The sequence below is a fragment of the Phyllostomus hastatus genome, unplaced genomic scaffold, assembly GCF_019186645.2.
Source record: "Phyllostomus hastatus isolate PE091 unplaced genomic scaffold, TTU_PhHast_1.1 phas_scaffold_39, whole genome shotgun sequence".
Lineage (NCBI taxonomy): Eukaryota > Metazoa > Chordata > Mammalia > Chiroptera > Phyllostomidae > Phyllostomus > Phyllostomus hastatus.
In genome coordinates this window covers 3,414,162-3,440,824 of record NW_025334028.1, presented here as the reverse complement: position 1 = coordinate 3,440,824, position 26,663 = coordinate 3,414,162, and the positions used below count along the sequence as shown (strand labels likewise).

General features: G+C 38.3%; 1 protein-coding gene across 3 annotated transcripts in view; it reads left to right on the top strand.

The window, feature by feature from the left end:
* Positions 1–26,663, top strand: part of EPC1 (enhancer of polycomb homolog 1) — a 114,194-nt gene that overhangs the window by 22,676 nt on the left and 64,855 nt on the right. Inside the window, exon 1 of one of the 3 annotated variants that reach the window (XM_045820135.1) lies at positions 3,888–4,274. The exons of 1 other annotated variant lie outside the window; for it this stretch is intronic. In XM_045820135.1, the coding sequence (XP_045676091.1) occupies positions 4,122–4,274 (153 nt within the window). In that variant the 5' untranslated portion in view covers positions 3,888–4,121. Of the gene's footprint in view, positions 1–3,887; positions 4,275–26,663 lie in introns of those variants that run through there. One more of the 3 variants, XM_045820136.1, reaches the window with a different exon arrangement.

Genomic DNA, 26,663 nt, shown 5'->3' with positions numbered 1-26,663 from the left:
ATTCTTCCAGGTTAGGAAATTAGGACTTAGAGAGGTTAAGCACTCAAAGTTTCATGAAGGAAGTGACATTGGAGTTGGATTTTGAAGGATAACAATAGTTTACATCTATTGAATGTTTACTGTGGGCCAGAGACCATTGTAAATGCTTTATGTGAAGTGCTTTACTTAATCCTCAAAATGTTCCTCAAAAATGTGATGTAGTATTTTGGTAGAAGTAGATGATCTGAAGCCCAACAAAGAGAATGGAAAGAAAGGAACGAATGAAAACCTGGAGGCAAGAAAGAGATTCTGATTTCTAAAGATGTTGAAGAGATGAGATTTACCAGCCATAGTGAGGAGCTTTTCTTAGGCAGTAATGAGAAGCAATGTTGGACAGAGACAAAATTATTAGGCCTTGACAGCCATGCCAAAAATTTAAAAAAAGGGAAGAAGAAAAGAAAAAAGGCTATATAGAATGGCAAAATAAAGAGCAGGTATAAATAAATTATTTGGGAAAGGGGCACGGAGATTTGGTGACATAAACTACGAAGCCCAGAAATAGCGGCTTGATCCTGTGTTCTTCACGTCCCCAGAGACCCACAGCCTATACCAGACACCATGAGTTCCTACTAGCCACTATTAGGAGAATACCAGCACAGTTTCCAATAAAGTAGGATCTTCATAAAGGTTTATTGAAGTAACAAATTAATCAAAAATAAATTGGATTGGAGGTTGTTTTTAAGTGGGACTATGGTTAAGACAATAGGAATGGACATAAGGCAAACCCCAGAAACAATTTCAGAGAAATAATAGGACTTGGGCACATATTAGACATAAACTAATGTTTAGATCCATATGTCAGGCTTATATATACAGCGGACTGCAGTGTCAGAGCACTGCATTTGACATTCAATTTTGTTGTTTAAGCAGAAGTTCTGTATTTGAAACAAAATGAATCATGTTTCAGGGTAATGATACTGTAAGTAATTGTTTTTGTCATTAAAACTTATGTTTCTACTTTCTTCTCCTACTCCCTTCACCCAAGTTCTTAACAGTTTTACCTAGATTGTTGTCAGAATCTCCTACCAACTCTACCAAATAAACCTCATCTTCAAGCATATCTCCCATGCTTTTGTTTATACAGTTGCCTTCTTCTATGAATACCCTATCTTCTACCATGTCATTCCCATTACCAGTTGGATTCCTTGTCATCTTTCAGAACAAATTACCTGCTATCTTCTCCATGATGTCTGATCAACCCAGCTAGAACTGACAGCTTTCTTTCTGAACAGCACTGCATCTCACTATGGTGGTCGTTTGTTAAGTGGGTATCCCTTTACTAATATTTTATTTGTTCGCTATGATGATGGTACTGTGTGTTACCTATTCAGTATATAGTTATGGCATGAATTAAAAGCATTTTAAATACTCCAAGTCCCTTCCCAACCATTTCCCTTTGCAGAAAAGTTAGTACAGTCAGCTTTACACTAATATATATCCTTTGTAACATTAAAAATCACATCACCATTGTTAGGAATACTTAGGCAAAGAAGGAACTTGAAGTTGGGAATAGAAAAAGTTAAAAGACTGTGCAAGATTAGACATTTTTGCGAGAAACCTTTTGATTGGATAAAGGAAGCTGAAGAAAAAAACCCTGAACCCTTATTGCTGCACTCCTGCCACTTAGGAGGGAGGGAAGTGAATTGAATATGAGAGGGACTCCAGCTTTTGGGTCCTTGGAAACCCAGGAGGACCAGGGCATTGAGTTGGATAGGAAACTCATGCAGAAAGAAAATATCTCTTAGCAGGCACATTATAGACAAAAGGCAAGCTTAATTTGTAAGTATCTCTCTCAATCTGCTGTGGGAGATGATTCTAGAATTTCTGGGGAACAAAGATCTTAGTTGTATAGTGCCCACTATTACTAATGTAGGATGTGGAAAATGTTATCCATAGTCTATTTTTAATGAAGTTTTAAAAGTTTATATATATATGCACACGCACACACAAATATTTGTTTCCTTGGTGGTTCACTCATGACTTAAGAGTTCACTCTATTTTGTTCTAAATCCAGTCTTGGATTCCTCAATCAAACAAATTTTACTACTAGGATTTTCAGAAATCTGTAGGCTAGAGAGGGCTACAATGAAACCTAGTTAAATAGGTACCATATTTCGCAGCTCAGTGGGCAATTCTTGAGGATCCCAGACACTCTCCAGGTGCTCAGTCTGTGCATGCTGCTTCCCTTGCCTAAGATACCTTTCTTTGCATTTTGCAAGGTTAACCCATACTTATCCTACATAATTTTTACTCACATGTCATCTCCAAAAAGCCTTCCCCCATAGATTGGGTGCCACTCCTTCCTGTTTCCACAATAGCCTGGGCTTTAATGGAAACGCACACCTCTGGTGGGGTAGTTGCCATCCTCCGCAGGTCCTTCTCCCCCTGTGCAAACTCCTCTGGGAGCCTCCTAGGTGCTAAGCTCTCAGCAGTATACTTAGAAGGCCAGGAGGGCTCAATAAATGTTTGTTCATTGAATGAATAAGTGTATAGTCTTACAGGAAATGCAATGGAAGTCCCTCTGCCCAGCAGAAGTGAGTTGTCAATACTAGAGTTTTAGGATAATTTTGGAGAACTACCATCTATGTTCTTGTCTTCCCCCCTCCTGGTATAGATAAACAAGCCTGAAAGGTAGCATTTTGCCTATGTGCCTTAAGCAAAATACAGTCCCTATCCAACCCAGTATTAAAGAATTGATTATTTTTACTATATAGCTCCCAGGGAGAAGAACAGACTTGAAACATTTTGTATCTTAGTGAACATTTGAAATTTTGTCGCCAGACTTATTTTTAAAATATTCCACTGGAAATAGCTCTGTGCAGATACCTATTTTCTTTTGTAAGAAAAATCAAGAGTTGATCTATCACATCCATCCATATCTAATAATAGTTTTTCCTTTTTTTGAATTCATAGTAGTACAGGTCTTCATGATTCAATTTTATAGTTTTTCTCAGAACAAATGATAAAAATAACTAAACCCATAACTCTGTGAAGTAGCATTTTCCTTCCGTACAAACTGAAAATCATGAGCTACCTATAAAGAACTGGCTCTAAAATTTTGAAGTAGGTCTTTAATTTTTTTCCTGAAAGTTACAGTGCCCAATAATTATTACTCCCTTTGCTTCAATTATAACAAAAGAGTAAATATGGGTTGATAAAATGCAGAATTAAAAAAAAAACTTACTTTGGATCAGAGTAGGGTGACATCCGTTTATATTTGGCTGACCAATGTGATACTAAGCCTGTAATCCAGAGTTTCATTAGACATAAAAATAACCGCTGGCAAAAGTTCACATGAGTAGTATTTTGCCCCTAATTTCATTTGCATTTTCTGTTTTGAAGACTTAAAGAAAGCCTGGCGAATATGATGCCTCACCCACCATCTGTACCCAGGAGCGCCGCTCCTCGCGCCTGCGGGGCGGGAGGGCAGGTGCCCGAGAGGGGCGACCCCGGGTAGTGGTTCCGCCCAGCACTTCTACCGCCGCGGCTCTTCAAAAAGCTTTGCGGGTGCGGAAAGCTGTCCAGCACCTTCGCCAGTTCGCCAACGGCGCTGGGAGGGGGAGAGAGTGAATAAGGGAGAGTGTTCGGAAAGCGAGCGGCGACCTGGGACTTAAGGCCCCGTCGTCCGAGAGCCCAGTAGACCCGTCCAGTCTGGTCGCGCTCCGGGCCCAAGGCGTGAGCCACAAGTAGCTAGGCGCGGCCCACGCGGCCGGCGGGCGCCGGGGTTGGCGGGACGCGCGCTCCTTGTCGGCGCCCGCTCGAGCCCGCGCCCCCCCCTCCGCGTGCCCGCGCCGCTGCGCGATGCAGTGTGGGGAATGGCTGGGGTTGGCTGAAGAGCGCACAGTGGAGTTTTAATGTCCGCCATGTTGGCCATGGCGTATTGAAGAGAGCGAGCGAGAGAGGAGCGGAGCGGCACAGCCTCCCACCCTCCCGGCTGCTCTGAGGGCCCGGACGGCGGGCTTGCGCTCCGCCCCTCAAGTCCCCGGCAGCGGTAGGCGAGTGGGGACCGAACCCCCGGTTCTCCATGATCCCGCTGGCCGGGGCCGTTTCCCCAGAGCGGAGAGGTATCTGCTGCGCCTGAGATGAGTAAACTGTCGTTTCGGGCGCGGGCGCTAGACGCCTCGAAGCCGCTGCCGGTTTTCCGCTGTGAGGATTTGCCCGATCTGCACGAATACGCTTCGATAAACCGGGCCGTGCCGCAGATGCCCACCGGAATGGAGAAGGAAGAGGAGTCGGTACGTGTTAACTCCCCTGTCCGACCCACTGCCAGGCCCTGCTCTCTCTGCTGCCGGCGGCGGCGGAGCACCAAACCCACACAAAATGGCCGCCATCTTCTCTCTGCCGCCGACTCTAAGTCCCCGGCCCGGCCTTTACCCCGCCTCCCTGGCCTAGACCCCGAGCCGCCGCGGCCTGGCGGGGCCTTCTCTGAGGCCACCCGTCGACCCCCGCCACTTGTACCCGGGTCTCATGGAATTCGGGAGCCCGAAAGGCACAAAGGGGTCACGTGACGAAGCTGCCGGCAGCCATTTTGTGGTCTCAGTTGTCGGGTTGGGCCTTGTGCATCCGGAGAGGGGAACGGGCTGGGTGGCTGTGGGGGTGCGGCGCGCCTGGTGCCGGGGAGGACCCGCCTGCAGGCCACCCTGCGCACCGCTTGGTGGCGCTCTAGGGCCACCTTGATCTTCGCGCGCCACTGGCGTCCTGGAGTTCAGGTTCTGTTCACTGTCGGGCGTCTCACTTCCTGGTGGCCTGGAAAGCTTGTGGGGCTCCATGGGCCCACGTGGAGCTTCCTGGGGTCTCCGGTGTTGATGGCCAGTCTCTGAGGCTTTATCCCTCTCCCTGCAACGAAGTGTTGAGAGGACTGCGTATTTGCCTGGACGACTTGACTTTCATAGCAGATGGGACTTAACTTTCTGCCTTCATTCCTCACCAGTTCTAGTTAGTCGGAGGGTAATTAAACTACCGTCCCTCAGTTTTTCTTTAGTACTTGAGAATATGTCGCGGATTTATTTATTTTACTTATTTATTTAGGAGTATGTGGCTCTTCTAAAGCCTGTAATTATTAGGGCTTTTGTTTTGTTTTGTTTTAATAAAATTTAGGTTCGCTTGCCTTCTAGTTTCTAAACACGGGGGTGGAGGGAGAAAACATCCACCTCAAGATGTTAAAACTAAGTTTTGAAAGACGGCCCTTTTCATATACATAACTGAACTAAAGGAATCTTAACATCGAGATGCCTAATTTGGGTGGGTTTCAGTATTTTAAATGTGTACAGCTAATAGACATTTTATCATAGCTGTGGCTTTACCTTGTCATGGAAGTTGGGTTGAGACATAAGGATAATAGAATCTTCCTCTCATTTCCCCCAGATCCTTGACAGTCTAACTTGATGACTTCTAATCCTAAGGAATTGCATACCTTGGTTTTCAGGTACAGCCATTTAAACAGGTGCAGTGTATTGACAGTTCAAGGAAGTCGAGGAGTCGCTGGATTTGTGTCCTGCAAATTTGTGGAAAATTGTACTGTTATACCTCTATTTGGTACTGTAAGAATTTTAAATGTAGAAATTATGCTCTGTAATGTGGATTTTGAAAATAAAGCTGTTTAAACTGTTTGGGTTGTTTACCTTTTAAAAGTAAAATAGTTGTGACAGTCAAATGTTAATTTTGAAGCTAGTGCCTTAAAATAGAGATAAGCTAAAATAAGTATATGTAGTACTGGAGATTGTCTATAGTACTCACTTGCAGCACAGGAGACAGGATCTCTTAATTTATTTTCCTTGTATCAACTTTAGCCGTAGAATGGTGCCATTTGTTTATCTTTAAATAAGTGATTTGTTTATAAAAATTAAAGTACTTATGACTGCAGAATCTTGTCTTTTGGTTTTATTTTTGTTTCTGTTTATAAGTTTTACAGATATTTTAAATTTGGGGTCTTGGTGTTACATTGTCTTGGAAATTGATTTGTAGTTTTTGTTTTATGGCCAAGGAAGGGGAGAGCCTTGATACAAGCAAGATAGCATTTAAGTTCACTTTAGAAATGTAGTAAAGTGGTGCTTTAGTTAAGTCTTGGGCAGTCCCAAGAGTGACATACAACCTGAAATCTGAGTTTAGCTCAACTGAAGTATCAATATGCCTGTTAAATTTTACAGATAATTTTTATTCACTGACATAATTTTGACATAGTTTCAGTGGATATCCTAAGTTTGTAACACATGGCATCCTTGTTTTTGAAGGACAATGAGGGATTTCTTTTCCCTTCACACCGTTTTCTGTCATCTGTTTAGAATTTGTTGCACTTCATATCCAGCCAAAACTGATCAGTGAAACACAGACCTCAGGAATAGATACTGAAGTTAATACAAGAATGCAAACAGCTGCTTTACAGTCCTGTGGTTGATGCAGGTAGTAGTGGGCTGTATAAATCACAATATTGGCAATAGTGTGTTACACAATTATGAAAATATACTAAGTATAAATCAAGGTAATTGAATTCAGAGTTAACCTTAAAAAACAAAAACTTTTTGATAATTTGATGAAGTACGATATACTTAGAAAGGATTGAAATAAACTTTTGCCTTTGATTGACATTTAGTCATTGTGTCTTTAAGGCTGGAGTGACCCAGGCCCTGAATTGAGTGTCTAGTTTAGAAAATGTAAAATCCTATATTAATACTGAAAGATGGAGCAAATTTAGATGAGGACAGTTTTGTGTGCACTTCCTCATTAAAGCATTTCATGATGAAAATGTATCTGCAAATTGTCAAGTGAGCTATACCTGGTAATTGTTACCATATTTTGCTTCTATGGTAGACTTGACAAATTCTACATCTTAACCCTGGGAAAATAACACTTATCATTGTACTCCCATTTAACCATGTTTTATAATACAGTTGGAACAACTGACTTAATTAGGCATGACTCTTAATTTTTAAGAAACTATGTAGAAGTCCCCTCTTCGCCCCTCAAATTAATTTTTGTCAACTTTAGAATTTAGTAATTTTTTTATTATTGTGGGGCTGAAAGCAATTTAAGATTATAATAAAGTGAGGGACTTGCTTGAGGTCATAGATGCCAGGGATTAAATGTCTGAATTGGTATAATGTAATATGTTGTAACTTGCTAAATCAAAAAGTAACCCTTGAAGGTTTAAAGAGTTACAGAACTAATTTTCAAGTCATAGGAAATTAGTAGACTATCAGCTTTAAATATGAGATAAATGAGTCCCATTAGGGATAAAAAGGACAGAAATTTAAGCATTTGAGGAGACATATATAATATTTTAATTTTTTATAGATTATAATCTTTAAGATCTTTCAAGTTAAAATAGTAAGTTCAGTGCCAGTTTTACCTTTAATGGAAAGGATAGCTTTCTAAAATATCGTTACTATTGACTTTTTAAAATTAAAATTGGAGCTTTATGTTTAGTTATAATTCTCTTTTATGAATACTCACTTTACGAATGACATTCTGTAAACTTTGGTTTTAAAGTGATATTTAAGAAATTGCAGCTACCTCGTTCCTGTAGTGCTTTAACATCTCCCATTGGGATGGATAGGCTGTGGGGCTTCATTTATTATAAGGTGCAGAGAATTAACCTTTCTTGTCCTTACTTAGGCTGGGTTCGGTAGCATATGTGATGCAAATAAGATCTGAATGATGATGTGACACTGATATTACCCTACACAGCCTCCTTTGAGACTTAAAGTCTAGCCATAACAATCCGACGTAGTTTTAGTAGGATTCTAACCAGATGGAATAGTCTCATAACACCAGCCTCTTCTCTCCTATTAAAACTATATCCTTCATTACTGGCCCAGTATATAATCATTAAGCCCAAGTTAAGGACCACTTACAAAACAGACGGGTGTTTTTTTCTGAAATTAGGGGGAAATTGGAAATATGGGAAATTGGAATATTGGGCTGATACAAGAAAAATGGTTAAGCACTACATTTTTAAAATGATAGAAATAGTTTTTTAATAAAAAGTTTAAATAAGTTTAAATTTTTGATTTCTCACTTTTGAAAGAAATGAATCTTTTTCCTCTAAAACTTTGTAAACCAAGACTTTTTAATCCAGATAAAATCACAGGTAATTGAGAACCAATGATAAAGTCCAGTTTCATCTTTTTACCCTGCCCAAAATATTTTTGAATAGGAATTTCTAAGTTGGGGTTTTGAGGTTGCATGAAAATGATTCTGGAAGATAATGGGTTACCATGATGTATATGTAAAATTCTATGATGGCATATTTTTCTAGGAAGAAAATTCATACTTGTCATCAATTTCTCAAGGTGTGGTAGAAAGCTTAAAGATCTGCTATCTTTGAAGTTTCAAATGGAGTTATTTTGGTTTTATCAGAATGGCAGTTACTACATAGAGTTAATAGGAGAAGATAATTTAAAAAATTAAAGGCTTAGGAAAAGACTGAAGACTTCACTACAAAAGGAACCCCTCAATAACTACTACCTGAGTGCCTGGAGTGTTAATATTAACTGATTCAGTTTACTATTTGTAATTTAAAGTTTTGGTTTAGTACCATTTGTACTAAGACTTCGTATTCTTATAAAACAACAATGAAAATTAACAGGCTTATGTATCTAACAGTGTTTGTGGGTGCTTTGTGATCCCTAATGGAATTTGTGCTGAACTACCTTTTCTCTGTTAATCAATAGGACTTAATTAAAAGTGCCATCTAAATGTAGGGTAGCTTACATTTTGTAAACAAGGAATAATACCTATAATTACAAGCTCATTAATTTATTGCTACAATTAAATATTAAGCCAACCACTCTTACTACTTTACAGTGGACTCGTTTTCAGTTTTGTCTTTTTGCATTCTATTACATCCATGGTATGTAGTAGTAGTAATGGCAAAGAAACAGATGGAAGACGTGTGTATGCATGAACCTACATAATGGCAGGAGTAGTTTGTATATGTGAAGGTGTGAATTCTAACTATATGATACAATTTTTCTGAAAAGTTAAGGGGACTTATTATCGGTAATTGGTTAAAACGGTAATTGTAAATTAGAGGGTAGTGTTTAAAAGGAGCAGTAATGCCATGAAATGATGTTATATTGTGTAATTTTACTTTTTTTAAAGATTATTTTTAATTCTCACCCAAAGATAGGCTTACTGATTTTAGAGAGAGAGAGAAACATCCATCAGTTGCCTTGCTCTGACCAGGAATTGAACCCATAACCTTTTTGATGTATGGGAAGACATTCTAACCAACAAGGTCCCCTGAACCCCCCGGCTAAGGCTGATTTTACTTAAAAAAAGCCAACCCAAGGGAATAAGAATTTTTCATTTTTATTTAATTAGGGAATAAAATGAATTGTAAGTGCAGAAGTAGTATGAAAGTATGAAATAGACAGAACTAGGTAGAATATATCTTAAACTTTTGAACCCTTAAAATGTGACTTACATTAATATAGTAACGTTTCTATAAGACTGTTTATATAAGAATATAAACTATATAAGAATAAGCTTAAGAATAAGATGTTTATGGGGAAATCAATAAGAAATAGATGATTCAAATGTTTTAAGCAACTTGCTAGAGAAAAGCTGTGTTGTCTTCAGCACATTTATAAATTGTGGCAGATCTTTCTTGATTAAGTTTATTAATCTAAGGTCTGTGATTATAGGAATGATTTTAAGTTATAACAATATTAAACATACTCAGCTTTGTACCTTTAGTTCAAAGAAGTGAATTTCACCTACCAGCCCCACTATAGTAGGTATATGAAAAACAAAAAAATGTTGCAGTCAGTAAACCTAATATGATCCATTGTCTGGAGTTGGAGCTTTGATGAATACAGATACAATCAGTTCTTTACAAGTCCTTCCTCTATTATTTGTTGTTAGGTTATCTTTAATAAGTATGGTTCAGCTTCAAATATGCACAGTGACATAGTTTGCTGAATTTTGCAACAGATTTTATTTATTTTAGACGGGGGAAGGGATGGAGAAAAAGAGGAAGAGGAACATTAACATGAGGTTGCCTCTCACGTGCCCTACACCAGGGAACCTTGCCCACAACCCAGACATGTTCCCTGACTGAGAATCGAACCAGCAACCCTTTGGTTCACAGGCTGGCACTCAGTCCGCTGAGCCGTACCAGCCAAGGCTGCAACAGATTATTAAAGCAGATTATCTTGGTTTAATTTTCTTCAGTAGAGCAAGTACAGTTAAAGAAATAGGATGTGACCTTACAGTGAATTCAAGGACAAAGATAACCTGAAGTTTAAATGTCCTCTGAATGACTTAATAAGAGGTTCTGGTGGTTTTATATGTTGGGATACGTTATTTGGGGCTTCATTTTTTTAATAATTTTGGGAGCACAAGTACCAGTTATATATATCCTCTGAGAAAATGTACTTCTTGTGGCCTTGAGACAAGTCAGTTACCCTTACTAATGAACTTTAGTATATAGTAATATATGTAAATGTGTTATACTGATGAATTTCAGTATTACTAAATACTAATAGAATGTTTAGAATGGCCCTGCTTTTTGTTGATGCTCAAAAACTACTTGCATTTATACAATCCTTTGTATTTGGGATTGTCTGTTATGTTCAGTGAGTTCTCTGTCTTTAAAGAGTTGTATGATATAGTTGTAAAAAACTGTGTCTTTAAATTTAGATAATTATTAGTTGGGAAAAGCATTAAACTGGAAGTTATTAGACCTAGGACCTCATCCATTTTCCAAAACTGCATATACATGTTCCCATTCACCCAGGTTTTCTTGACTGCAAAATGAAGTGGAACTATGATAGTTTCCTGTTGTAACGAGTATATTATGTTACCTGTATATTTCAGTCTTTTTTCAAATGTATTTTATGTGTTCATAATTATAATTATTAAATCTTTAATTAGTTTGTGAGTGCATTTGCATATTATATAAACATAAGGTACATGAAAGTAAAGTAATACAGGTGCATGAGTAAGTGGTTTCCATTTAGTCTAGGAAGGCTGTAGTTCTAAAGGTTTAGTGAATACAAATGGGTGCAGTAGTCACAGAATGATTTTTCTGTTATGAAAATTTGAAATTAGAGCCAGAATTTTAGGGATGTTTGCAGATTTACCCATGATGTGTGAAGAGAAAACAATATAAATATGGCCGTTGTGAAGTCTAAAGAAAGAATTTGATCATTATTCTAAAAGCTAAGTGGGGATATTTGAGGTGATGTATCTTGTGCAAAGACAAAATATAAACAAATCCATTTTTATTCACTTCTGTAGCAAATATTTGATGCATATTTCCTATGAGCCAGGGACTGTTAAAGGTCCTGTGGATGTAACAGTGAATAAATGGTTCATTTTTTCGTAGATGTTACATTTTAGAATGGAGGCTTTATGAGGGCAGGAATTTTGTCTGTTTCATTCACCGATGTGTTTTCAGCACCTGAAATAGTGTCTGGCACATAATCAGTGTTTGGTGTTTGTTTAATTGTGTGACCAAATTTCAATGGGAAAGCACAGGCAAAAATCAAAAAGCAAATTAATAAAAATAAAAAATAATAACACAACTCTTATGTGGCAATGGAGCAAGATAATACAGAATTTCAGGTGGAAGGAGGATATATAGTTTTCTTTGCATGGATGGTGAAGGAACATTGCACCTGAAATTTGAATGGTGGGAATGAGCCAACCCTGTGAAGACCTGGACGAAGAACATTCCAGGCAGAGATACTTCAAGATCAGAGAGCCTGCAGTCGGAAGAGAAAGCCAGTATGACTAGAGAAAAGTGGGAAAAAAAGGATTGAGTAGTATGAGATGAGGACTCAGCAGAAGTTAGAGGGTCTATATCTGTAGGCTACTACAGGGAGTTTTGATTGTTTTTGAAATGAAGTAAGCCACTAGAGAGTTTCAGGCAAAAGGGTGACATGATCTGAATTATGTTTTGTAAAGATTATTCCCCCTACCACGTGGAGAATGAGTCATATTGGGCAAGAGGGGGAGTTGATGGCTTTAATTAGGGTGGAGATAAAGAGAAATGGATGGATTTGACGTACATTTTGAAGGTAGAACCAACAGAACTTGCTGAGTGATATGAGTGTACTAGATGGGGAGAAAGAATAAGGATTAACCCCTGATTTTTACCTTGAGCAGCTGGATAGATGATTGGGCCACTTACTGAGAAAGGGAAAATTAGAAGAAGGAGGGTATAGAAAGGATGGACTTGTTCAGTTTGAAGTGCTGGTTACTTGTCCATATTCAGTTGGAATATGCAAGAATGTAGTACATTAGAGCAGTTTGCCCTAGAAGTGTATAATCTGGAAATCATGGGCTGGTGCCATAAATTTGAAAGTGGTGTATAAATAATTTTTAAAGCTGCACCCTGGGGCTCAGGTAGAGTAGGAGATGTTAGAGAGTAGGAAGAAAATGAGGTTAAATGTGTTCCAAGGAGGAAGGATAATGATTAATTATGTCCGCTGAGAAGATAAGTAAGGGGAAAATAACTGCTTAATTTGATTAAATGTTTGCCATTGGACTATTTTGTTCAAGTGGTGGGAAGAAAAGCCCAGTTGGAATAGAAGAAATAATGAAGGGGTCACAGCAAGTAGGATGATTCTTTGGAATAGTTCTGCTATGAAAAGGAACAGGAAAAAAAAATAAGGTGGGAGCTTAGAACCAACAAATGATTTCTTTTTAAAATTATTTACGAAATTTCAGCAGACACAAGGGGAAGTAGGGGGAGGGAAGCAAAGTTGAGCCCTCAATGCCCTAGTCACTTTCTAGGGAGTTTCCAGGCAAAGAAGATCTCAAATAGAGCCTGATAGCTTTTTTCAGTTGAAGAGACAGAATGCAGAGTTCTGGGATGCTGAAGTAGCTTAAGAGCAGGGTACTGGAGGTGCACAGAGAGGTTCCCTTAAGTAGGGGGTGTCAAAACTCATTTTCATCTTTCACCAGGGCCACATTAGCCTCTTGATTGCCTTCAAAAGGCCAAATGTAATGTTAGGGCTATAAATGTAACTACTTAACAGTTATGGGAGAGCTCAATGCTGCCATTGGGCTGGATAAAACAAGGTGGAGGGCCTGATTCAGCTGGATGGCCTTGTGTTTGCCACCTGTGCTTTAAGTCTTTGGCTGAAAACTGATCTTCGGGGCTCCCCAAGGCTGAGGGAAAGGCACCTGGAAAGAAGTAGGAGGAACAGTTCTGGGAGTTCACAAAGAGCTGGCAATATGTTGTGTTTTCATAGCTAGAGTGGAAAGTCATGTTCTAATTCAAGGGGCATCTGATAAGAGTCCTGAAAAGGGCTATTTCCTTAATAGTGGAGCTAAATTAGCTCTAGCTAGGGGTGTCCAACCTTTTGGTGTCTCTGGGCTACACTAGAAGAAGAAGAGTTGTCTTGGGCTATACATTAAATATATTGCAACACATAATCACAAAAAAATCTCATAACATTTTAAGTACATTTACAATTTTGTGTGGGGCCACTTTCATAGCCATCCTGAGCTGCATCTGGCCTACGGGCAGGTTGGACACCCCTGCAAAGTGCAAGTTCTACACTCTCCTAACAAACAAAGATTAACGTCTAAGCTCAAAAGCATCAAATTAATTTCAAGTAATTTAACAGTGTCCCAGAATAAAGTCCAAAAATGTTTGGGACCCAACGAAAAAAAAATTTACAGGCATGCAAGAAACTATAATGGAAAATATAATGGATGACTAAAGGAAAAATAAAAAGAGATAACCTAGTTAATAGAATTAGTAGATAAAAATGATTAAAATAGCTATTATAAATAAAAACAAGAGTTACTAAAAAGTGTAATGGCTAGAGTGAAATAATTAAAAAGGATAAAATACCCCATTCCTCCTTCTCCTACTCAACCACTTTGCTCCTAAAAACTATTTTCTGTCTTTTTCCTGGATCAGGTTTTTGGAGGGGTCAGTGACAAATTAGAGCACAAATACTTTTTCCTTTTTTAAAGTAAGGAAGGCAGATAAGTGAGGAAAGATGTAGATCATTTGGTAAAGTTGGCAGTGGGAGCATGATTGTATTGTATTTTGTTCATTAAGTAATGACATGCAGACATCACCTCAGAGTGAGAAGTATGAATACCTCAGGAGAGACAAAGGTATGTATAGGGAAGCTAACTTACCAGAGAAAAGTAGAAGTATAGGTGAATTAGTTGAGGGCTATTTGTGGTCATTTAAAGTGAAACCAATTAGTTCACTTGGGCAATTGAATGTAAGCATTGAACTGAGTTCAAGCACAACGTATGTGTATGTACTAGTGTTTTTCTAGGGTTTGCCCAACAAGTATGAAGAAGGAAGAGAGTACTGAGGAGATTTAAAGTATCTGAGCTAGATTACTCATGACAGACCATAGGAGCTAAATTGGCTCAGCAGGGAAAAAAGACATCAGGAGCTGACAAATGGTGGGGAAATGGTAGGACTCATTGGAACAGAAAGTTCTGTGGAATAGATTTGTTGGAGTGAGAGTGTAGGAATAGGTGAAACTAGACAGCCGGGAGGGGGTTGGTGGTTAAAGAGTAAGGCTTGAATTTAGATTTCAGAGGGAAAGCAAAATCTAGAGTATAACCACAGGAGTGGTGGCTGAGATACAAAAAAGATTAGGGTGGGTGAAAAGGTTGTGGTATTAGATGTAGATAATTGTCATTAAGAATGCCAGAAATGCAGTAGTAGTTGAAAAGAGTTCTGTGACTATGAAAGAAAGTATATGACAGCTTTGGGGAGAGAGACTAATTATGATTTTGAAAGAACTAGCCATGGGAAGTAAGGGGAATGAACACTTATCCCCAATTGTTAGTATGTAAGGCATGGGGAAATCAACAGCTTCTGCTTGAAATGGCTATAGAGAGCACTGTTTTTAGAAGACACCGCCAGGCTTCAGTTAGGACAAGATGAGAGAGCATTGGAAGAAGTTGAGATTATAAAGAGGACTGTATTGATACATCTTTATTCTAAGACAACAGTGAAAGAATTTGGGAAAGTGGGAAAAGGGATAAAATTGGGTCAGATTAGGGAATATTGAGATGAGAATGGTGATAAGAGTCAGGGTGATGCTTTTAAGTCTTGAACTTGGTTGATAATGGATATGAGGAATGGTGGGATTTATTCAGCCAACCTCAGATGCACAGACAGTTAGGATACTGTTCTACTAGATATTCTGAATGGTACAGGACCACTCCTGCAGCTGGAGATGGCATCTGAAGGACAGATAACCCCACTAGGTAGAAATTGGTGGCTCGATAAACTCCAGTGAGTATGTATCACTTCTGCTCCACAGTTGTATAAATATCTTTACAATGAAGGATCTTTATACAGCATACTTGTTTCAAGACCTTTAGGGTTGCACCATGGGATGCCTGCAGATTCTCCTTGTTTCTCTGCAGTGGTTCTCAATGGGGATTCTTTTCACTCTCAGGACTCCTGGAAGACTGTGGGGGTGCTTTTGATTGTCATCATTTGAGAGAGGCACTGTTGGGGCCAGGAACAGTAAGTTACACCATGCAAAGGATGGTCCTGCAAAATAAAGAATCACTCACATGACTTTCAGCTATCCTGTAAAACATACCAGCAGGTGAAATTTCCACTTATAAATTACAAGACTAGGACTTAATTCCATTTAACATATAAAGTGTTTTTTGTACAATTTTGATATGCAAGAATTTCCAGGACTGCAACAAAAGGTAAATTAAGGGAATGTTGAACTTTTTTTGTTGTTCAGTACTTGCAGGAGATATTACCACTTTGGAAGTAACTCCATCAATCAACACCACTTGTGATATTAGTCTCAATCATAGTAAAAGCCTGCATAAAGTCTGGGTTTTGATCTATTACATTCTTTTGTCTTCTGAGTACCTATCCCAAGCATTTACATGTTGGAATACCTATTTTATTAAAAATTACTTTCTTTTTGCCCTGGCCCACGTGGCTCAGTTGGTTGGAGTGTTGTCCCGTAAACCCAAAAGGTCAGGGGTTTGATTCCCAGTTGGGGCGCATGTGAGAGGCAGCCAATCAAGTGTTTCTCACATTGATGGTTCTCTCCTCTCTCTCCCACCCTTCCCCTCTCTCTAAAATCATGTCTTCAGGTGAGGATTTACAAAAATTACTTCTACTTGTTTTGCAGTAAAGTTTTTGGATTGGTTGTTTGAAAAATGTGTGTAAGTAGAATAGCGAAGGATTTAAAAAGAAGGGAGCATTAGGTCTAATAGTGTTTAAAACAACTCCATGAACTATTGAGTTAAGTTCTGGTTGTACTACCTAAAGTCCCCTTTAAGTGTGGTGTAATGATTAAACGAGATCCTGTGTAAAGTATATAACATGGTACCTTACCATATAGTAAATGCTGAAATCATTTTAACTTAATAGTTTAATTTTTAGTTCTAGAAGGATAGAAATTTGCCTTTTAAGTTTAAACTTTTCAACAAATTTTCTTCATACCAAATGATTTTTATTCGGGAGTGCTTCGATAGTGAGTGGATGCTGATTTTTAAACATATCTAGTTGTATTTGTGATAGAATATGAGATATTAAGCAAGGTATCAAAAAGCATGGTATTAAGGAGAGAAGAATGTCTACAGAAATGGACTGTTTTCTCAACTTAAATATATGCTTGCTTTCTCAATGGCTACCTAAGGCGTATAAAAAGTATTTTGAAGAATTTGTCACATGCAAAAAAAATCCTCTACACATTTTAAGAGGTTGTTTACATTTCATTGATTTTCAGTTCTTAAGGCTACCCTACATGTAAATCTATTAAGCATTTGCACCTAAGAATTCCTGTTATGCCCTGGCTGGTGTGGTGCAGTTGGAGTGTCTCCCACAATGAAAAGGCTGCTGGTTCAATTCCTGGTCAGGGCACATACCTAGGTTTCGGATTAGATCCCTGTCTGGGCACAGTTGCATGTGACCCCCTGTTTGGATGCATAATATCCTGATCTGGGCATTGATCCCTGGTACAGGTACATATGGGAGGCAACCAGTCATTTTTTCTGTTTTTCTTCCTTTCTCCCTTCCTCTCTCTGTCTCTCTAAAAGCAATGAAAAAAGAATGTCCTGAGGTGAGAACTTTTAAAAAAAGATTAGGATACCCTTTTTATTCTGAAAGGTTTGCAAATTCTTTTTAACTGGTCTCCCTACTCTGGTTTTCACATTTCCAGCCCTCTCAGAGTTATCTGGAGGCTCTTTTAAATGTGTGAGTCTGGTTGTTATTTTGTTGTCTAAAAATCTTTAAATTTGTGTGTGTGTGTGTGTGTGTGTGGTAGAATGAATTGCAGATCTCCTTACTGGGGTTTAATGACCTTGGCCTCCATATCCGGGCTTTGCCTTAACCTTCCTTACGCCCTATACTAGCTATTTATTGCTTTGTAACAAATTAATTAGTCCAAACTTCTCAGCATAAAACAAAAGACACTTCCATTATGTTACATAGTTTCTGAGAGCTAGGAATCTGGGGACAACTTATCTGGGTGATAGTGACTAAGTCTTTCACAAGGTGCTAAGGGCTGCAGTCTACTAAAAGGCTTCAGAGTCGAGAATTTCACTTCTGAAATTCAGAAGTGAAATTCAGCTCACTCACGTAGTTGTTAGCAACCTCAGTTCCATGCTGACTAGAGGCCACTGTTCATAACCTTCTTCATTGCTATATCACTGTCATCACAACATAACAGCAGGCTTTACCCCAAGGAAGTAATAAAAAAGCAAGAGCACAAGTGAGAGAGCACTCAGGGCAGAAATCACATAAAAGTCCTAATTTTGGAAGTTACATACCTTCACTTCTGTCATATGCTATTGGTTATACAAACTAACCCTGGTAAAAACGGAGGAGGGAACTACACAGGCAGCAGTGAATGCCCAGAGATGGGGATCATTAGAGGCTAGCTACCACATTCTTCACATGCAGAATGTTTTGAGGACTCCCAAAGTATCATCCCATTACAGTACCAGCTCACAGTCCAAAATCTTACCCAAATTGGATTCAGGTACAGTGAGGCTTCTCAGATGTAGTGCTATAGGTACAGATTTCCAAGTACAAATTTCTTCTAAGCTAAAAACATAAAGAAATCTATCTTCCCATACCTTCCTCACATACCCAGTATACAGCATTGGGTCAGGCTTAGGATGACTGCTATAAAACATTCCTATTCAAAGGAAGGCAGAGGTGGGGACGGTAGGCACAGGGGGTCCCTGGTAAAGAGCATTTCTGAAATCCAGTCAGACAAATGATGGTACTTCCTTGGTTTAGCATCAATTCCGAGGGATAATTCACTCAAGGTTCTCAGCTTTGCCCTTTGTATATTTGGTTTTACCCTCTAGTCACCTTACCATTTGCACAGAAGGTAGAACATGTTTGTTTGCTATTGAGTTTTCTTAGCTATACCTTCCTGCCAAATTTTGGACTCTGAAGGCCTCTTTTGATTGGGTTGGCCAGAAGGGTCATTTGTTGTTTTCTGTAAGATGTCTCTAGTAGCACTTAGTTGTCTTTAACTTCATTGGAAACAATTTTGTTAGACTGTATTGTGACAGCTATCATATCAGTGTGCATTTTTAAAAAAAAAATCAAAATTGGTGAATTTTTATGTAGCCATTTTGATATTGAAGATGAAAGAAAATACACATTTTAGGTATATTGTACTTTATTATTTCAAGAAAGATAATGCAACTGAAATGAAAAAAAGAAGATTTGTGTAGTGTATGGAGAAGGTACTGTGACTGATTGAACATGTCAAAAGTGGTTTGGGAAGTTTGGTGCTGGAGATTTGTCACTGGACAGTGATCCACGGTCAGATAGACCAGTTGAAGTCGATAGCTATCAAATCGAGACATTGATTGAGAACAACCAGCAGTATGCCAGGCGGGAGATAGCTGACATACTCAAAATATCCAAATCAGTAAAGTTATTGGTGAAAAAGAAAAGTGTCTTTTATTTTATAGAAAAAAACCACAGGAACTTTTTGGCCAACCCAGTATTTTGTATCATCTCCTGTCTTTTTCAGTTCAATGTTTCTGAATATATAATTGTTAAAAAAAAAAATAACAGTCTTCTATGAATTTCATTGGTGTCCATTCCATTAGTTGAAAACCATACCCATGCATCTTTTTGAAATAAGCCTTTTACTATCTTGAGCATTTGCTGAGAGACTAAACACCCTTAAGCTTCCTAAAATACAGTATTGTTTGAGAGAAGCTTTAAAGCATATAGTTCTCTTTAGCAGGCCTTTTGTCTGAGGCACATCTCTGATATTTCTGAGGTCTTAAACAGAAGATTTTAGTCACTCTCAGCTTAGGTTTTTAGACTTTTGGGGGGGAGGGTCAATAACATAGATTCGATCTTGACTCAGAATCCATTGCTGAATGTTAGTGTTGGTTGCAATCTGGAGAGACTATACGTTTCCAAAATCAAATCCTGACTCCTCTTTAACAGTTTAGCTTATTTCTTCTCATTTTTACCATTTTTGCAGAAAAATAAAGCAGCACTTTGAACTCTGGTTGAAAATCACCTTAGCTAAATCACCCAGTTTATTAAGTAAATTTTCTACTTTTCACATAACTAAAGGTTACAGTGTTACTAAATTTTCTGCCCTCACCTGCAGCCTTGTAAAATACCATGAGGCTTTTATTAACAGCCTCTTCACTAATACTGTCCTCATGGGCCATGGTCTAGTTCCAAACCTATCCCAACAATTTAGGTTTTTGTTATATGGGGAGAACTCTCAATACCAACTAATCTGTTATGTATTGCTACATAACTACTTATCCCGAACTTAGCAGCATAAAACAACAGTCCTGGATTTTCTAAGGATTGGGAATGTGCAACTGGCTTTACTGGGTGGTTCTGGTTCAGTGTCTGCAGAATACTGTTCAGGGTTAAAGACATCTGTACTGAAGAATCTGCTTCCAGGCTCACTCACACATAGGTCTCTGTGTCCTTACAACTTGACATCTGGCTTTCCCAGAGCAAATGAGACAAAAGAAAGGATGTGTACAAGTTAGTAAGAGAGCACCTAATGAAAAAAAGCTTCAGTCTTTTATAACTTGTTCTTGCAAGTTACATACCATCACTTGCCATGTGCTATTAGTCACTCAGCCCAATACAACAGTGTCGGAGGGGAATGCCGAATGGTGTGATTAACCAGAGGGAAGGACCATCTTAGAGTCAACCAAAGTCCTCTTCTCAGTAAACTGAACTATTGTACTTAATATTCTCTTAGCGCCTCACCTGTGCCTTTGCTTAAACCACTCTCTCTACCCCAAATGTCTTTCCTTCCATTCACTCAGCATACTTTTTGCTGTCAACTTTTATGAAGCCTTTCTTATACTTGCCCTTATTACTAAGTCCTATGACAGCACCTATACTTTTAGAAAACAAATTCATTTATATGATGATACTATTTTCTTTACTACACTGCAAGCCCTTTGAAAACAGAAACAGTGTTGTAACTTAAAATTGTTCTGGCACCAATGTTTATTTCTGGAAAAATGTAAGTACTTTCTGATTATTTGGGTTCAAAAATGGTGATCAGGTAGTCTATTTTAATGGCCTTTGAGCTTTTGGAGTGAAGCTAATAAAGTAGGATTTAAGCTATGGTTTTTGTATGATTGGGATGGACATGTTCTAATAATTAAGCTAATTTTTGAAACCAGAGAAAATATCTTGGCATTTCCAAAATTATGTTTTGTGAAACACTGTGCTATAAGTACTCATGTAGATTAATTTAACAAATATTTGTAAATTTACAAAGCATAATGGTAAATATCATGAGGTCCACAGAGAAGTTTTTTTCCTCCAACGGTAAGATGATAAACCATAATCTGGGACAGTCTTGTCTCTATTGTAAAAATTAGAAATACCGAGTTTTACTTTGGGGAGTTTGTGCTATCACTTGGAGTCTAATAACTCTGTGTAAGTCAACAGCTAACATTCAGTTTCAGAAGAGTCAATTTTTTCCCGTGTTTAAAGTAAATACAAGTAAAATCAAAATCAGTTATTTTACTCTAAAAGTTCATATATTGAAATTCCTTCTTTCTGATCTGAAAGTGTTATGAAAATCGAGATTTTGGTTGCAATTACCTTATTATTACCCTCTTTGAAATTTCCTTTTTTATTTTTTTTAAGACTTCGTTTATTTATTAATTAATTAATTAATTAATTTATTTATTTTTATTTATTTTTAGAGCGAGGGGAAGGGAAGGAGAAAGAGAGGGAGAGAAACATCAGTGTGTGGTTGCCTCTCACACACCCCCCTACTGGGGACCTGGCCCACAACCCAGGCATGTGCCCTCATTGGAAATCAAACCAGCAACCTTTTAGTTCACAGGCCTGCACTCAACCCACTGAACTACACCAGCCAGGGGCTGGAGTTTCCTTTTAATCTACTATAAGTGACATCTTGACACTATATGTGAGAATTTATATGAATTTTTCCCCCTTGTTAAATTTTTCTTTAAAGTGCAATTCCAATTTTTACAAACAATTTTTTTCTGTATACTAGGAAATATAAAATCAACTCCATAAAAATATATTCCTTGATTTCTTTGTATTGAGTTTTCAATATACTATTTAAAAATATCTATTGAATTCTATTTTATCTTTTTTTTTAATCCTCACCCAAAGATAACGTTTATTGATTTGGAGAGAGACAGACGTTGATGTGAGGGAAACATTGATCAGTTGCCTCTTGTATGCACCCTGACCAGGGATCAAAGACACAACCTTTTGATACAGAGGACAATGCTCCAATCAACTGAGCCACCTGGCCAGGGGTATTTTTTGTTGTTGTTGTCTGGACTTTTATGTTGTGACTTTCTAGAATACACTTCAGAAATTTCTCCTGACTCTTACAGTGATGGAAAAAAAAAACATTTCTGAAGATGGAGCAGAAAAAAAGAAATGCTTGTGATAGAATTAACATTTTTTCCTGGTATTTATGTTTTTGGGATTGAATTTTTCATATAAAATTTTAAATTTTTGTTTATAACGAAATTATTTTCCATGGATGTCTTAATACTCTGTATTACTAAGAAACCAATTAAATAACTATAATGTTCCTCTATTTCTGGGCTCAGATATCTTAAGTCCTTCCTAGAATAAATCTTTAATTTGGATTAAAAACATCTGTGATTTCTAAGATTCAGATCTGGAAAATTTTCACTAGGTAGCCTGCCTTATAAGTTGGGAAATAATGGGATACAATCTAATGTTTACTATATGAAGTGTCATGAAACAAAATGACCACTATTCCTAATATATGTGTAGTTCCTAAAAGTATTTCTGGAGCCTGGCAAGAGGTAACCCTTGTGATATAAATATGTAGCATAGTGGTGTTATGTTATCAAAGTGGCTTATATACTAGGCCTTATTATGTAATCTGGCCCCTGCCTCCTTTTGTTTCCTCTAATGCCTTCCAGTTTTCTCAAACCACAGGATCATTGTTGATTCCCATTCCTAAAATATTCCCCTATGGGTTGACTTCATTATTTCTCACTGATCCTTTAGAACTCAGCTCAAGGTATCTGTCTCCCATTAGGGTAGGTCTATCACATGGTATCATAATAATCACTTGTTCTTAGCAGTTACTTTCATTTATGTGGTTATTTGATTCATCTTTACCACATGACTCTAATCACCAAGTACCTTTAGCTTCAGAGCTTAATGCTTCCATTACTTGTTGAATGAAGACTAGATTTGTCTATTATTAATTAACTCATGTTAGTTTAATGTAGTTTAGTTTAAATTACAATCCAGAGCTGTGTTTAAAGATTGCAGGAAACTACCACTATAATTTAGTAGGACAATGATTGTTCCAGCACATTCTTCTACTATGTCATTTCTGTGTGGTTAGACAAGTCACTTAACTGCTAGATCCTACTTTTATCATTTGTAAAAGAAACTTCTGATCTATAAGCTTATCTCTGACTCAGATGTTTAGTGACATTAAGGATTTCCCTCCGGTTATTAGACAGGATAGGCAAGGTTGAGCTGTAAGCACACAATCCTAAAATCATACTGGCTTTATAAAAGATAATTCATAACATTGCATTGTGCATTGGGTTAATTTGGGGGTTCTGATGTACATGACCTCTTTCCAGGATCCAGATGATGGAGCAGCCTCCATCCTAAACACTGATAGACACTGTAATAGAGGAAAGAGTCTGCAGTATCTCATATCTTGTATCATTTATTCAGATTATCTGTTCAGAAATTACATGTCACTTCAGCTCATAGCTCAATAGCTAAAAAAAGTCGTATAGGTCCACCTAACCACAAAAGAACTAGGAGGTCTAATTGTCCCATATGACCCAGAAGGCAAAGAACAAAAATATTTGGCAAACAACAGTAATGACAGATCAGTAATGGTCAGCCAAAGATCTGGATCACGCTCCTCACAGACAAGAGAGTCTTACCACCTTTCCAGTGACTCCAGCCTGAAAATCCCAGGTAAATAGCATCAAGCTTTTGAAGTATTAGGATTTCCAGGTGATATACAGTTCTCTATATCTGGTTTGGATGTGTTTCCTCTTGGTCTGGAGATGATCTGTGAATGAAAATACTGTCTCTGCGCTGCTCCCCTCCACACATATCCAGTACACGTTGGAATAACAGGGACAGGACAATCACAATGAGCACTTTCCTTCAGATAACAGAAGATTGAGGGAAACACAGCAGTCCCTAATCCAAAACAACTCAAAAATCTCACCAGGCTGACTTTCTAAGGGTCCCTTTCCTCTGAATGTGGGAATATCCTTATTAGGTACTAAGTCTACTGTCCTTGGAGGGGCTCCTCCATCCACTGTTTGTTGTGGCTCTAGGCATTGACAGCTAGGTGGTTGTTCTTTTTCCTTCATCTTCCTTAGCCTCATCTTATGTAGATATTAGAAAGTAATGCCCTTTAGGTTTGGGGGCTCTATATTCTGCTCCTATCTGTAGAAGGTTAGAAATCAAAGTGTACTTTTATATCAATCAGGTTTTAATTAGGCTCTTGATAATGTGTTTGTTGGCAGCACAACTTTGTGGGCTTCTAATGTGTTTCCATTTTGCTCAGCATGCCAGTAGCTTGTACTCACAGTTCTTTACTAGACATCTGTCTGTCTCATAAATGCTAACTTGCGGGAAGAGCTGCACCTTTAGTGTCTTTGTCAGTCTGTTTCCTCTGAGCGTTTGGTTCAACTGGGAGTTATAACTGGGTCTCTGCTCTAAGATTCTAATCCATTTCAATGTTGTAACTATCATAGCCATACCCTTTATTTGAACCTTACCCTCAAGGTTGATTTCTCTTCCTATAATAGAGGAACATTATAGTTATTTAATTGATTTCTCTTACTTTGACTGGATGGCCAGTCAAAGGCCATCCTGGTTTTTTAACTTATGGCTTGGTTTGAGAAGCACTCTTCAAACATTGCAAGTCTCCAAATTTTTGGACTTTTCCCTTTCATTCCTGCTTACAAACTGGTCACTTTTTAAAATTTGTTTCTTTCTTGAGCAACTAACATACCATTTTAATGTTCAGGTTTTTTAAACTCTTCTAAAGCTTCAGGTTTGTTAAATACATTATCTGCTTTTTAAGTCATCATAACTGGTTTTTACCAATATTTTATGCTGCCTAATATGAATTGCCAACCTTCCAGCCTCTTAGAAGCTTCCTTGCTTCTTGGCCCCCAAACTAATGGCATATATGTAGTCTGATTGGAAAGGGTTCAGCCATTGTTAATATAGCAAGAACAGTTTGTACCACATCAATGTAACGGCAACCAAGGAGATTGGACTGGAATACACATGCATGAACAGTGGTAACTTCACTGGTTCTAGTCAGTGGGGGCAGTAGACATTGTTGAGTGAGCATGTGTACTATATGGGCATTGCATTCAAAATGACTGACCAAGTAGAACAACAAATCTGCATCAAATTTTGCATTTAGCTTGAACATTCCTCCACAGAAACTATTTAGATGATTCAGAACACTTTTGGGGGTGATGCAATGAGTACAGTGCAAATAAAAGTGTGGCACAAATGCTTCAGAGATGGTGGAGAATCTGTTGAAAGTGATCCATGTTCTAGAAGGCCTGCAACAAGCAGAACACCTAAGAACGCTGAACGTGTATGGGCTACAACCAACAAAGATCAATGACTGACAGTATGAGAACAAGAAGCTGATACAAGAATTTCAAAAACTATTGTGTCCAATATTTTGATGCAGGATCTTGGCATGAAATGTGTTGTGGCAAAATTCGTTCCATGACTTATACTACCAGAGCATAAGGAACATTATGCTATAGTTGCTAATGACTTGATTCAAACCACTACCAATGAACCAGATTTCCTCAAGAAGATTATAACCAGAGATGAATCATGGGTCTACAGCTATGATCTGAAGACAAAGACCCAGTCCCCCTAATGGAAGTTGCCTGGTTCTCCACAACTGAACAAGACAGGGCAAAGTCACAGCAAGATCAAGATTATGTTAAGTGTGTTTCCTGATTGGGAAGTGTCCATCATGAGTATGCCCTTCCAGACCAAAAAATTAATAAGGAACACTACTTCAGTGTTCTTAATCAGTTGAGAGATGCAATACGATGAAAATGGCAGGTGATTTGGCAGCTTCATCACGACAGTGTGCCTGCTCATGCTTCATGTCTCAGGCAGTTTTTTGGTGAAACACCAAATCACCCAGGTGACTCAGCCCCACTACAGCCCAAATTGGCGCCATGTGACTTCTGGCTTCTCTCAAAACTAAAATCACCTTTGAAAGGGAAGAGATTTCAGACTGTGGGTGAGATTCAGGAAAATACAATAGGGCAGCTGATGGTGATTAGGAGAACTCTGTGAGGTCCCAGGGTGCCTACTTTCAAGGGGACTGAGGCGTCGCTGTCCTATGTTCAGTATTTCTCACATCTTCTTCAAGAATCATCTCTTTTTCATAGTACCTGGCTGCATACTTTTTGGACAGACCTCGTATTTTAGTCTTTGTATAATAGCAGTACCTTACTTCTGTGATCAATTTATGTCTCTTGGGATAAACTAGGTTATGATGTGATAACAACCTCGAAAGCTTATTTCTCGTTAATGTGATATTTTTTCATGGGTCAGCTGGGGAACCAACCAGTCTGATGCAGCAATCAGCATCTCCAAGATGGTGACAGGTGGAAGGAGTGCTTTAAAGGATTTCACATCATTTACCAGCAGTTAAATATTCTGGTCCAGAAATAACATAAGATGCTTTGACTCACAGCTCATTGGCCAGAAATAGTTACCTTGTTCCAGCAGCCAGCCACAGCAGGGCCAGAAAAGTACAATTGTACTATGTGTCTGAAGACAGAAATAATTTGATGAACAGAATTAAAGACGACTAAGAGATATAACTTCAGTAGGCCATGTTTTATCTCTTCTGAGCTTAAGGTTTTTAATTTGTGCTCAGTATTAGAAAGTAAGTTTTGAGGAATCATAATTCCTGATATCAAACTATACTACAAAGCCACTGGAATCAAAACAGTCTGGTACTGGCATAAGAATAGAAACATAGATCAATGGAACAGAATAGAGAGCTCAGAAATAAATTCATGTCTCTATGGTCAATCAATATTTGACAAAGAAGGACACAAGCAATACAATGGAGTAAAGACAGTCTCTTCAGTAGGGGGACACAAGCAATACAATG